This window comes from Bufo gargarizans, chromosome 5 (assembly GCF_014858855.1).
Source record: "Bufo gargarizans isolate SCDJY-AF-19 chromosome 5, ASM1485885v1, whole genome shotgun sequence".
NCBI classification, from domain to species: Eukaryota; Metazoa; Chordata; class Amphibia; order Anura; family Bufonidae; genus Bufo; species Bufo gargarizans.
Genome location: NC_058084.1, coordinates 104416262 through 104430987, shown reverse-complemented (window position 1 = coordinate 104430987; position 14726 = coordinate 104416262). Strand labels below are relative to the sequence as shown.

Genomic DNA, 14726 nt, shown 5'->3' with positions numbered 1-14726 from the left:
CACCCATATAGATTCCCTGATCACCCCCCTGTCATTGATCACCCCCCTGCAAGGCTCCATTCAGACGTCCGTATGATTTTTACGGATCCATGGATACATGGATCGGATCCGCAAAACACATGCGGACGTCTGAATGGAGCCTTACAGGGGGGTGATCATCCCATATACACTCCCTGATCACCCCCTGTCATTGATCACCCCCCTGTAAGGCTCCATTCAGACGTCCGCATGTGTTTTTGCGGATCCGATCCATGTATCCATGGATCCGTAAAAATCATGCGGACGTCTGAATGGAGCCTTACCAGGGGGGTGATCAATGACAGGGGGTGATCACCCATATACACTCATTGATCACCCCCCTGTAAGACTCCATTCAGACGTCCGCATGTGTTTTTGCGGATCCGATCCATGTATCCATGGATCCGTAAAAATCATGCGGAAGTCTGAATGGAGCCTTACCAGGGGGGTGATCAATGACAGGGGGTGATCACCCATATACACTCCCTGATCACCCCCTGTCATTGATCACCCCCCTGTAAGGCTCCATTCAGACGTCCGCATGTGTTTTTGCGGATCCTATCCATGGATCCGTAAAAATCATACGGACGTCTGAATGGAGCCTGACAGGGGGGGTGATCAATGACAGGGGGGTGATCAGGGAATCTATATGGGTGATCACCCCCCTGTCATTGATCACCCCCCCCCCCCCCCCCCCTGTAAGGCTCCATTCAGACATTTTTTTGGCTCAAGTTAGCGGAAATATATATTTTTTTTGTTTTTTTTTTTCTTACAAAGTCTCATATTCCACTAACTTGTGTCAAAAAATAAAATCTCACATGCACTCGCCATACCCCTCACGGAATCCAAATGCGTAAACATTTTTAGACATTTATATTCCAGACTTCTTCTCACGCTTTAGGGCCCCTAAAAAGCCAGGGCAGTATAAATACCCCACATGTGACCCCATTTCGGAAAGAAGACACCCCAAGGTATTCCGTGAGGGGCATATTGAGTCCATGAAAGATTGAAATTTTTGTCCTAAGTTAGCGGAAATTGAGACTTTGTGAGAAAAAAACAAAAAAATATCAATTTCCGCTAACTTATGCAAAAAAATAAAAATTCTATGAACTCGCCAGGCCCCTCATTGAATACCTTGGGGTGTCTTCTTTCCAAAGTGGGGTCACATGTGGGGTATTTATACTGCCCTGGCTTTTTAGGGGCCCTAAAGCGTGAGAAGAAGTCTGGGATCCAAATGTCTAAAAATGCCCTCCTAAAAGGAATTTGGGCACCTTTGCGCATCTAGGCTGCAAAAAAGTGTCACACATCTGGTATCGCCGTACTCAGGAGAAGTTGGGCAATGTGTTTTGGGGTGTCATTTTACATATACCCATGCTGGGTGAGAGAAATATCTTGGTCAAATGCCAACTTTGTATAAAAAAATGGGAAAAGTTGTCTTTTGCCAAGATATTTCTCTCACCCAGCATGGGTATATGTAAAATGACACCCCAAAACACATTCCCCAACTTCTCCTGAGTACGGCGATACCAGATGTGTGACACTTTTTTGATGCCAAGGTGGGCAAAGGGGCACATATTCCAAAGTGCACCTTTCAGATTTTGCAGGCCATTTTTTACACATTTTGATTGCAAAGTTCTTCTCACACATTTGGGCCCCTAAATTGCCAGGGCAGTATAACTATGCCACAAGTGACCCCATTTTGGAAAGAAGACACCCCAAGGTATTCCGTGAGGGGCATGGCGAGTTCCTAGAATTTTTTATTTTTTGTCACAAGTTAGCGGAAAATGATGATTTTTCTTTTTTTTCCTTACAAAGTCTCATATTCCACTAACTTGCGACAAAAAATAAAAAATTCTAGGAACTCGCCATGCCCCTCACGGAATACCTTGGGGTGTCTTCTTTCCAAAATGGGGTCACTTGTGGCATAGTTATACTGCCCTGGCAATTTAGGGGCCCAAATGTGTGAGAAGAACTTTGCAATCAAAATGTGTAAAAAATGGCCTGCAAAATCTGAAAGGTGCACTTTGGAATATGTGCCCCTTTGCCCACCTTGGCATCAAAAAAGTGTCACACATCTGGTATCGCCGTACTCAGGAGAAGTTGGGGAATGTGTTTTGGGGTGTCATTTTACATATACCCATGCTGGGTGAGAGAAATATCTTGGCAAAAGACAACTTTTCCCATTTTTTTTATACAAAGTTGGCATTTGACCAAGATATTTTTCTCACCCAGCATGGGTATATGTAAAATAACACCCCAAAACACATTCCCCAACTTCTCCTGAGTACGGCGATACCAGATGTGTGACACTTTTTTGCAGCCAAGGTGGGCAAAGGGGCACATATTCCAAAGTGCACCTTTCGGATTTCGCAGGCCATTTTTTACACATTTTGATTGCAAACTACTTCTCACGCATATGGGCCCCCTAAATTGCCAGGGCAGTATAACTACGCCACAAGTGACCCCATTTTGGAAAGAAGACACCCCAAGGTATTCCGTGAGGGGCATGGCGAGTTCCTAGAATTTTTTATTTTTTGTCGCAAGTTAGTGGAATATGAGACTTTGTAAGGAAAAAAGAGAAAGAAAAAAAAATCATCATTTTCCGCTAACTTGTGACAAAAATAAATAAATTCTAGGAACTCGCCATGCCCCTCACGGAATACCTTGGGGTGTCTTCTTTCCAAAATGGGGTCACTTGTGGGGTAGTTATACTGCCCTGGCAATTTAGGGGCCCAAATGTGTGAGAAGTACCTTGCAATCAAAATGTGTAAAACATGACCGGCGAAACCCGAAAGGTGCACTTTGGAATATGTGCCCCTTTGCCCACCTTGGCAGCAAAAAAGTATGACACATCTGGTATCGCCGTACTCAGGAGAAGTTGGGGAATGTGTTTTGGGGTGTTATTTTACATATACCCATGCTGGGTGAGAAAAATATCTTGGTCAAATGCCAACTTTGTATAAAAAAAATGGGAAAAGTTGTCTTTTGCCAAGATATTTCTCTCACCCAGCATGGGTATATGTAAAATGACACCCCAAAACACATTCCCCAACTTCTCCTGAGTACGGCGATACCAGATGTGTGACACTTTTTTGATGCCAAGGTGGGCAAAGGGGCACATATTCCAAAGTGCACCTTTCGGATTTCACCGGTCATTTTTTACAGATTTTGATTGCAAAGTACTTCTCACACATATGGGCCCCTAAATTGCCAGGGCAGTATAACTACCCCACAAGTGACCCCATTTTGGAAAGAAGACACCCCAAGGTATTCTGTGAGGGGCATGGTGAGTTCCTAGAATTTTTTTTTTTTTGTCGCAAGTTAGTGGAATATGAGACTTTGTAAGAAAAAAATAAAAATAAAAAATCATCATCATTTTCCGCTAACTTGTGACAAAAAATAAAAAGTTCTATGAACTCACTATGCCCATCAGCGAATACCTTAGGGTGTCTACTTTCCGAAATGGGGTCATTTGTGGGGTTTTTCTACTGTTTGGGCATTGTAGAACCTCAGGAAACATGACAGGTGCTCAGAAAATCAGAGCTGTTTCAAAAAGCGGAAATTCACATTTTTGTACCATAGTTTGTAAACGCTATAACTTTTACCCAAACCATTTTTTTTTGCCCAAACATTTTTTTTCATCAAAGACATGTAGAACAATAAATTTGACGAAAAATTTATATATGGATGTCGTTTTTTTTTGCAAAATTTTACAGCTGAAAGTGAAAAATGTCATTTTTTTGCAAAAAAAATCGTTACATTTTGATTAATAACAAAAAAAGTAAAAATGTCAGCAGCAATAAAATACCACCAAATGAAAGCTCTATTAGTGAGAAGAAAAGGAGGTAAAATTCATTTGGGTGGTAAGTTGCATGACCGAGCGATAAACGGTGAAAGTAGTGTAGTGCCGAAGTGTAAAAAGTGCTCTGGTCATGAAGGGGGTTTCAGCTAGCGGGTCTGAAGTGGTTAAGGAGCAGTTGGCACTTCTACTTTTGTAATGGGGCGACGAATAATCTGAACAGCTGTCTGGGGATGTGTGGGCAACCAAAATAAGGTTGAAGAAGCTGCTCACTCAAAATATACAGGAAAGTAGTAGATCAGCAAACGCCATGGACAGATACGGTAAAAGAAATTCAATTTGCAAGGGAGATCCAACATTTCTGGCATCACTAGATCAGCGGCTGCCGGAGTGCTAATTATTTATGTTCTTGTAATAGTAGATGGTCATTTCCGTCCATTAGATTGCAACATTGCTAATTAGACCTTGAACTAAGGCTGCCTACCCAGTTACTCTATATGGCCACCAGCAGAATACCATGTGGAAAATCTGCAGCATACAAAGAGAGACATTTGTGGCCAAAGTGCAAATGTCACCTAGTGCAACACCTAAGAGTCTAGCACATAACACAACAAAGAGAATCCCTGTGTCATGCACTGGCCCCATTAACCCTACACGATGCATAACTATCCGATTTGCCTGTAGTGGTTTCTTTTAGTTTGCAAATATTCATAAATAGCTCAATCTTTCGTTAGGATGTGACAATATTGGCAAGCACAGTAGTTGCTCTCTTTGCCATGGATTGTTTCTTCACACAGCCTTCGGGTTCATGCACACAAACTTTAATTTTTTCCCGCATTCAATCCACGTTTTGTGCAGGTTGGATAAGAACCCATTCACTTCAATGGGGCCGCAAATTATGTGGACAGCATACCATGTGCTGTCCACATCCGTATGTCCATTTCATGGCACCCACAAAAAAATAGAACATGTCCTATTCTTGTCTGTTTTACAGACAAGGATAGGACTGCTCTATAGGGGGCAGGACGTTCCGCTCCACAAAATGTAGTACACACATGGCCAGTACCCATGTTTTACGGATCCACAATTTGCAGACCGCAAAGCAGCCTACGGTCATGTGCATGAGCTCTTAGAAGATAACATTCTAATGATATCTATAAAAACTACACTATATGGACAGAAGTATTGGGCCAGACCTCTTAATCACTGAATTCAGGTGTTTCATTTAGTCCCATGGCCACAGGTGTATAAAATGCCCTAGTCATGCAGACTGCCTTTAGGATCCATTCACACGATCGTAAGGGTTTCGCGCCCGCAAATTACAGGTCCACAAAATATGGCACCAGCAGTGTGCACCCTGTGGTGCCAATGCGGACCCATTGACTTGAATGGGTCCATAATCCATGAGATACAGAAACAGGACATGTCCTATCTGTTGTAGAATGGAGGCACGGATTGGAAGCCACCAGAAGCGCTTACGTGGGCTTTTGGGTCCATGCCTCCGCGCCGCAAAAGATAGGACATGTCCTATCTTTTGCCGTATCTTGCAGATTGAAGACCTATTCAAGTCAATGGGTCCGCATCTGCACACGGCTGTTTGTGAAGTTCTTCCCTCCTAGATATGATACGATCAGTTGTGAGTGGTATTAGAAAGTGGAAGTATTTAGGAACCACAGCAACAAGTGGAGATGCGAGTCGAGCCCTTTAAGGTTGTGTTCTGACAAAAGGCTTTTATGTCCTATCTATGGGATTTACAATACATATATGGTGTTTGACCCCTGGGATTCATACCTATCCTTGTGTCCCCATGAGTAGGTATGAACTGCTAGTGGTGCTTGGTCAATGATCACACAACCAGTGTGGGGTACTGTTAATAGAGGGTTCTGAAGCATGGTTTATGTTGAGGAAGAGTTGCGTTCATACTGAGTGGCATCTCCCAGTGCTACGATACAGTCTGACACTCTGGCCTGGTAATGGTCATACAGCTAATGGATATCCCCTGCGGTACTAGTTCTTTGAAAGCAGCGCCAGTAATTCCATGGCGCTGTACATCTAAGAAGGGGTATACAGTACATTTAGAAAGTCTTCAGACCTTTTCACATCTTATGTTGCCGCATTGTGCTGAAATTTAAAAAAAAGTTCAAATTTTCACCCACTATTCTGCACTCAATACCGGATAAGTAAAAAACTGAATATTTGAAATCTTTACTAATTTATTGAAAAGGGAAAACTAAAATTTTGAATTGACATAAGTATTCAGACCCTTTCATCTGGAATTAGTTGAAGCACCTTTGGCAGTGATTACAGCCTGCAATTCTTCTCTGCAGATCTTCTCAAGCTCTGTCAGGATGGATGGGGCTCTTCAGTGGACAGGCATTTCAGGTCTCTTCAGAGATGTTCGATTGTGTTCAAATCAGGTCTCTGGATGGGCCACTCAAGGACATTCACGGGGATGTCTCTAAGCCACTCCTGTGTTGCCTTGCTGTGTGCTTAAGGTCAATGTCTGAGATCCAGAGCACACTGGTTCACGTTTTCATTAAGAATATCTTTGTACTTTGTTCCACTCGGTTTTCCCACAACCCTGAGCAGTCTCTCTGTCCGAGCCGCTGAACAACACCCCCACAGCATGATGCTGCCACCACCATGCTTTACTGTAGGGATGGAATTGGGCAGGTGATGAGCACTGCCTAGTTTCCTCCAAAAATGATGCTTAGAATTGAGGCCAAAAAGTTCAATCTTAGTTTCATCAGACCAGAGAATCTTGTTTCTCACAGTCTGAGAGTCCTTTAGGTGCTTTTTTTTGGTGCAAACTTTCAAGTGTCTTTTACTGAGGAAAGGGTTCTTTCTGGCCACTCTGCCATAATGTCCAGATTGCTGGAGTGTTGTAGTGATAGTTGATCTTCTGGACGTTTCTCCGATGTACATACAGGATTTTGGAGGTCAGCCAGAGTGACCATTGGGCTCTTGGTTACCATTCTTACTAATGCCCTTTTCCCCTGATTACTTTGTTGGTTAGAGGACAGGTTTTGTTGGAGAGGACAGGTTCTGGACAGCCTTACATGTATTTGTTAGTATTTTTAACTGAATTTGCTGGGCAATGAGGAGCCAGTGACAGGACTGGCAGAGGGGAGGTGGATGAGCTGGGCAGCAAAGTTGAGAATAGATTAGAGTGCGAGGGTGCTAGATGGGAGGCTACAGAGGAGGATGTTGCAGTAGTCCAGCAGGAGATGACAAGGGCATGCATTAGCATTTTACTTGAATCAGGGTGAGAAAGGAGCGAATACTTGGTATGTCATTCCAAGCTTTTTCAACTTAGACCCGTAGTTCAGCCAAGGTGTTTCTTTGGCTGCTGTGCATGGGAGATCTAACCCCCCATCCAGTCCCAGCAATCTAGTGGAAATCTCTCCTGGCCAGCTCAGATATCTCCCCCATTGAGAACAGGTGCGGATTGGCCATAGACCTTACAGGAAAATTTTCCGGAAGTTTTCGGGGATTTTTTTTTTGCGCTGCTGGCAGCAGTTATTTGTGATGGACCTAGCTATGGTCTCAAGCAATTTCCCAAATTAATTATCAAACCAGTCCTATAGATAACGAAGACAAAGAAGGCACACCGCGAAGGGGGTGGAAATCGAAACTATTAATTTGATTAGTTATTCGTATAAGGCAATACTTTCTGACCATGCTAAAAGCATTTTAGTAGTTAAAAAGTGTGTGCAGGTCTTATCTCAAGGTTAGCCTTCTTTAGCAACATCATAAGACAGAATGAACAGAACCTGTCGGGCCTTAAAGCTACAGGTTACCACAGTTCAGACCATTTCCTTCACACTTGCTTTAATTTGAACCCGACTACAAAACGGGGCCACTTTTAGTATTTCTTCCAGGGCCATTTTAAGTTTCCAGTCCGCTCCTGATTGAGAATGTCAGGTGTTCTTTTTTTTTCATTTCTGGCAGTGTATATACAGCACAGGTGGACATTTGGAAATGGGTCTACACCATCAGCAGTGGGTATCAGATGTTACATATAGCTAATACCCTGCTGCAAGTGCCAGGATAAGAGAGAACTATCCTGGCCATTTAGGCCTGGGCTACACAGCGACGTGTTTTGCGACATATAGGGTACAACTACACTGCAATATGACCGCCTTCAGATCCAAAATGGGGTGAAGGGAACCATCCTACTTGGGAACGGTGAAGAGGTTTGAGTAAAACCCCTGAAAACGTTCTGAGGTCGGGATGGGAACAATCACTCCGTGTGCGTGAAGTGAATGAATGGGCTGAAATAAAGCGCCTGCCTGGGAGGGGCACCTGGGCGGTGACGACTGGAAGAACCGATCCATGGGAAGGGCGGAGAATTCTATCTTGTATACGGAGGACACAACCTCCAGTCCATGCTCCATTGCTCCTGAAAGTAGAGCAACCGACCCCCCACTCGAGGGTGGACTCCTCGGAAAGAGGACGTCTGAGCTCTTGGCAGGCTGAAGACGCTTATCTGGATGACGCCACTCCTTGGCCAGGAGTGCATCCAGATCTGCATGGTTAGGGAAAACCAAAGCGGGGAGCCTGGAATGGCGGAAAGATACGGATTCCTGAGCCGAAGAGGAGGAGTCTTCCTGCACGTGGAGAGCATGCCTAACTGCCCTGATGAGATCCTGCATGGCCGCAGACAGGGCTGTGCTCTGCTCCGATCCGGAATCAGAATCAGAGGTGTCCCCCGAGGTGGCAGAAGGTGCGGCAAGGGAGGATTCGTCGCCAGCCTCAGACTTGTCCTGGGAGTGACCCGAGGAGGAGTGGGACATGGTTGTGACAACCCGAGGTCGTTTGCGGGACCTGGTGTCTAAACGGGAGTGTGCTCCTTTCGCTAAGGAATCCCTGGAAGGGACCGAGGCGGCTGCAATTTGGGCAGGCAAGCGGTCCAGCGACTCAACCATGGATTGGGAGAGTCGGGCAAGGTTCCCTATGGCTTGGGACAAGGATGCAGCCCATTCATTAGGAACCGACCCAGAAGGGGTAGTCAGGGCGTCCTGAGAGGGCCTTGGGGCAAGGCACTGCGCAACAAACAGGCTAAGGTTGACCGCATGGCAACTTTTTATTACAACGGGCACACATATAATACGTGGCGACCCTGAGGGAGGTGCTGGGGATGGGAGTCTTCTCTGGAAAAGGACTTAGGCCTCATGCACACGACAGTTGTTTTTTGCGTCTGCACATTGTGCATCCGCCACAAAAAACAGATGCGGCATCCGTTTTTTTGGGAGGATCCGTTTTTTTTACAGATCCCTTGTAATAAATGCCTATCCTTGTCCGCAAAGGTGAAAAAAGTGGGACATGCACTATTTTTTTTTTTTGCTGAAGGGAAACACGGACAACGGACGCGGAACACAAACGGATGAACTATCAGCATTTTTTTGCTGACCCATTGACCCCATCCTATCTGCAAAAAAAACGGAACAGAGGCCGAGAAAAACAACTGTTATGTGCATGAGGCCTTATTGGGAGCCTGATAAAAATGAAAAGCAGCCAGCCAGAGACTGTCCTACCAGACCCCAGGTGCTGAGTCCTCGAAGAGGTGCTGCAGCAGCCGCAGGAGAGTGCCAGGAAGGCTGCAGAGAGATCTGGAGAGGGTTCCTCAGGAGTGCTGATAAGATGGGAGACCGAGAATAAAAGCAAGCAAAAAGTAGACAAAAACTGCACCCACAGAAAAAGCCAGTGCAAAATTAGGATAGGAGGGAGACCACTCCCAAGAGCCGGGGGAAGCGGAGAAGGGTCAGCCTCCTAGTGGCAGCTGGCATAAACCCATGGTGCTGTGTATGCCATTCACGAGAAAAATAAATGCTTATATAGTTGCAGTGACTGTTTTTATAGTTTTCAGTCACAGCTTTCCGGGTTGTGGGGAGGACCAAAAAAATGGCAGCGTACATATGAAACATTTGGAAGGTCTGCTGAGAAAAGCGGGCTCTGTCCTCCATGGATGTGTACTGCAGACATACAGTAGGCCAGGGCCACTGACTCTCCAAATAAGGGCTCATGCACACGACTCTCAGGTGTTTTGCGATCCGCAATACACGGATACCAATTGCAGAATGTGGACATACACACACAGAATGTACATGGAGTCTTTTTTTTTTTAAGGCCCCATTGAAGTGAATGGTTCCGCATAGAGGGCTGCAAAAAAAAAAAAAAAAAGACACAGAAAAAAAATACATAGGTATTAGCCCTTATACTACTGAGCTTTAATAAGCGACTATTCTGGTGATCAGTGGGGTCTTTGCTGTATGCATTGTGCTATGAATGCCTCTCCTGGGATTACCCCTCTAGAATCTGATTTCCCCCCTGTAGGTGCAGCTCCTCTGTGACGCTTCTCACAGTGCACTGGGCAATTACACCGTGTGCACATTCAGAAAAAGGCATTGTAGATACGAGAGTTATGGAGGAGCAGAAGCCGAGTGACTGCTCTGAGGGCTGTGACTGCCGCGTGCCGGGAGGAAGTGAGCGGCCGGGGGGCGGGGCTGAGCGGAGCTGGCGGGACTGTGCGGTGTGACGTCAGCGGCTGCGCGGAGCCCTCACTGTAAGTACCGGGCTGTTACATGTACACTTACCTATGTTCTCCGGGGGCTCACCGCCCCGCCACATGGTCCTGACACGCCTCATACACTGGACCCCCAGGCAGTACTGGTCACAGGGTGCCCATGGTGTGGATGCTCTGTGGTCAGTGTATGGACATGGGCTTTTCCTCTGTGAGCTCTGTCTGTACACATATACATGCAGCCCCAGCAGGCTGCTGCCACTTGGCTTGCACCCCCACTGATCAGACATTGATGGCGATAGAGGCGACCCCCTTAGGTTATATTCACACGTCGCATATTTGTTGCTGAAAACTTGGTGACTATCCAGTAGGGTTTGAAGACATCCATGCACCGTGTTCAGTGGTACGCAAGGGGTTTCCATTGCAGACATTTCTACTATAAATCCGCACAGAATGCACTCTGCTGTAGAAGATCCCCAGCGGATTTGGTGCAACTCGGTGTCAGAATCCATGTGGACTTTCGTGGATTTGCCATGGATGTTACCCTATGCATTGCAAGCGTGACAACCGAAGTAATAATTGACATCCTGCAGGTTTAACACCCCATGCTTCATGTCAGTTTCCATGCGGATTTCACACAGATTTTTTATGTATTGCGTGGATGGGATTTCTTTAAGGCTACTTTCACACTTGAGTTTGGTGCAGATCCGTCATGGATCTGCACAAACGCATCCGTTCAGATAATACAACCGCATGCATCCGTTCAGAACAGATCCATTTGTATTATCTGTAACATAGCCAAGACGGATCTGTCTTGAACACCATTGAAAGTCAGTGGGGGACGGATCCGGTTTCTATTGTGCCAGATTGTGTCAGTGAAAACGGATCTGTCCCCATTGACTTGCATTGTGTGCCAGGACGTTTAGCTTAGCTTCGTCAGATGGACACCAAAACGTTGCAAGTTCTCACCACCTCAAGACACATTTTAGTTACCATTCTGTATTAAGAATGCTATTATTTTCCCTTATAACCATGTTGTAAGGGAAAATGATAAAATTAATAGAACACCTACCTAGGGATTGAACTATCACAGCTCAGGGGGCAGTTGAAGGATGAAACTGAGCATGTGCGGCCTTCTTAGTGAGCAGGTCCAAGAAATAAGAGAAAAAACTAACAGCAGGTGGCGCTATACAGATATATATTATTGAATAACTCAGTGGCTATACACAATTTTATAAAAGTATTCAGATCCAGGTGCTGGTTTGACAACTGTAGAATATTTTTCATAGGACAACTCCTTTAACATATTTTTAGAGGATGTTTAATGTTATTTTTAATTTTTCATATCAATATCTATAACTAGCACCACAGTTAAAATCCTGCAGTTTTTGCACTATTAAGCCTGGTAATAGGCGTAACCTCTTGGTCTGTACAGATCACTTTACTGCAGTTACTTGCTTATCTGTTACTCTAAGCCCAATAGCATGCTGCGATTTAAAAAAAACAAAAACACCATTGCCTCAAAAAACGTACCTCGAGGTTAAAAAAAACACCAGTACAAAATAAAAGCCTGTGTCCTGCTTTTAATTTTTCCCATAGATTTCCATTCAGTGTTTGGAGCTGGCATATTTTGCCTCAAATATACTACAAAAAAAAATCAGACACCAAAAAAAGCTAAATTTTTAAAACGCCCCCAAACAACCCATCTTGCAATTGATGTGGCACGCTTCAAACAGCTGATCGGCCACTAGTCAGACCCCCACCGATCTCCTATCGATGACTTATCCGGAGAGCAACCCCTTTCACGCTAGGGCTTGTATATTCAGCAGGCTGTTCCGGCAGGGGGCAGCCTGCCAGATCTCTGCACTCCAGCATTGCCAGTAGTTACAGCGTTGCCGTCCGGCCCTAGTAACTTTAATGGCTGCAACTTGGCAAATATGCCGAGAATCAGCCGGACAGAAACTGCTGCGCTCTGCGTTTTTCCTCCGTCTGATTTCTGGCATAATTGCCGGGGTACGGCGGGCTCTCCACTAGTCCTCGTTATAGTTAATGGGGCCGAACAGCAACGCTGTAACTTCTGGCAATGGCAAAGCATCCAAACTGAATATGCCTCATTGATTTCAATGGGTTTTTGCACATGAGCGTAGTTTTTCACGTGTCATTTTTGTGTTCAGGAGAAATCGCAGCATCTTCTATATTGTGCGTTGTCACTCAGCGCGAGCTCCATAGAAGTGGATAGGGTTTGTGTGAAAAACGGAAGAATTTGTTTTTTACTGGTGGATGCTAGGAGAGGCTGAGTGTTAGGCCGAGTTCACACGAACGTGTGGGACCCGTGCTCGTGCTGCGGCCCGCAAATAGCGGCCCGCAATGCACGATCGCCGGCCGTAGGTCAGCCGCATCGGATCGCGAACCCATTCACTTTAATGGGTCCGCGATCCGCCCGTTCCGCTAAAAGATAGGACATGTTCTATCTTTTTGCGGAACGGAGGTACGGGACGTAACCCCACGGAATCACTCCGTAGTGCTTCCGAGGGGTCCCGTCCCGTGTGGCTGTTCCGCGATTCCGGATTTGCGGACCCATTGAAGTGAATGGGTCCGCATCTGTGATGCGGAATGCACACGGAACTTTGGCCGTGTATTGCGGCCCGCGAATTGCGGGCCGCAATACGGCCACAGATCACACACGTTCGTGTGAACTAAGCCTTAGGCCCCTTTCACACGGGCGAGTTTTCCGTGCGGGTGCGATCCGTGCGGCGAACGTATGGCACCAGCACTAAATCCTGACCCATTCATTTCTATGGGGCTGTGCACATGAGCAATGTTTTTAACGCATCACTTGTGCGTTCAGTTGAAATCGCAGCATGCTCTATATTGTCCGATTTTGACGTGACGCAGGCCCCATAGAAGTGAATGGGGTGTGTGAAAATCGGATGGCATCCGCAAGCAAGTACGGATGCCGTGCGATTTGCACGCATGGTTGCTAGGAGACCATCGGGATGGAGACCCGATCATTATTATTTTCCCTTATAACATGGTTATAAGGGAAAATAATAGCATTCTGAATACAGAATGCATAGTAAAACAGCGCTAGAGGGGTTAAAAGAAATAAAAAAATAATTTAACTCACCTTAGTCCACTTGCTCGCGAAGCCCGGCATCTCCTTGTGTCTCCGCTGCTGATGAACAGGACCTGGGGTGAGCTGCTCCATTAAATAGAGCTTAAGGACCTTCGATGACGTCACTCCGGTCATCACATGGTCTTTTACCATGGTGAATCACCATGGTAAAAGATCATGTGACGTACCATGTGATGACCGGAGTGACGTCATCGAAGGTCCTTAACCTGTATTTAATGCAGCAGCTCACCCCAGATCCTGTTCATCAGCAGAGGAGACACAAGGAGATGCCGGGCTTTGCGAGCAAGTGGACTAAGGTGAGTTAAAAAATTTTTTTATTTTTTTTAACCCCTCTAGCGCTGGTTTACTATGCATTCTGTATTCAGAATGCTATTATTTTCCCTTATAACCATGTTATAAGGGAAAATAATACAATCTTCAGAACATCAATCCCAAGCCCGAACTTCTGTGAAGAAGTTCGGGTTTGGGTACCAAACATGCGCGATTTTTCTCACGCGAGTGCAACGCATGACAATGTTTTGCACTTGCGCAGAAAAAATCGCGCATTTTCCCGCAACGCACCCGGCTCTTATCCGGGCAAAAAAACTCACGCCCGTGTGAAAGAGGCCTTACTCTTTCGTTTTTCTTCATGCACAGGAAAAATGCACGCAATCCAAAAAAATGCAGATACTGAACGAACTAAATAAAGATATGAGGAACTAAACGTCAGAACTGATTCTTTTTATTTGCAGTTATTATGTTGAAGTGAATGATGAGTGCGGTAGAGCATTCCCCGTATCCGGAGGAGAAGCTTCAGAGGCTGGAGAAGCAAGCCATCTGCCGAGAAGCGCAGCTATCCACCTTGCTTGCAATATTCGGAGAGGTATTACTTGTCCTGTGTTTTTCTTCTTGGCTTCAGGCTTGGAAACCTTTTGAATGCAGCCTTCTATTCAGCTGTGAATGTACTGCCTCACTTAAAAGGGTTTTCGGAGATTTTTATACTGATGACTTGTCCTCTGGATGCTCTATCTGGCACCAGGAGAGGTATAGAGTGGTCTCAGCATGCATGTTGGTACCTGCATTCCCTGGATTTAATGGAGGCCTTTATGGCACAAAAATGGTAAATGGCAGAGTGGACCCAGCATGCACGTGGAACCTGCATTCCCTGTATTTTATGGTGGCCAGTATGGCACATAACAAGTAGTATTTAGTTTTCCCGTCTTACAGAGATCGCCTTGACGCCGGCAGACGGGCCCAAATAAGTTTGTATA

General features: G+C 45.5%; 1 protein-coding gene across 1 annotated transcript in view; it reads left to right on the top strand.

The window, feature by feature from the left end:
• The first annotated feature begins 10326 nt into the window (after positions 1-10326).
• Positions 10327-14726, top strand: part of ORC5 (origin recognition complex subunit 5) — a 49646-nt gene continuing 45246 nt past the window's right edge. The window contains exons 1-2 of the mRNA XM_044294397.1: positions 10327-10382; positions 14208-14338. Coding sequence (XP_044150332.1) covers positions 14225-14338 — 114 coding nt within the window. The 5' untranslated portion in view covers positions 10327-10382; positions 14208-14224. The remainder of the gene's footprint in view (positions 10383-14207; positions 14339-14726) is intronic.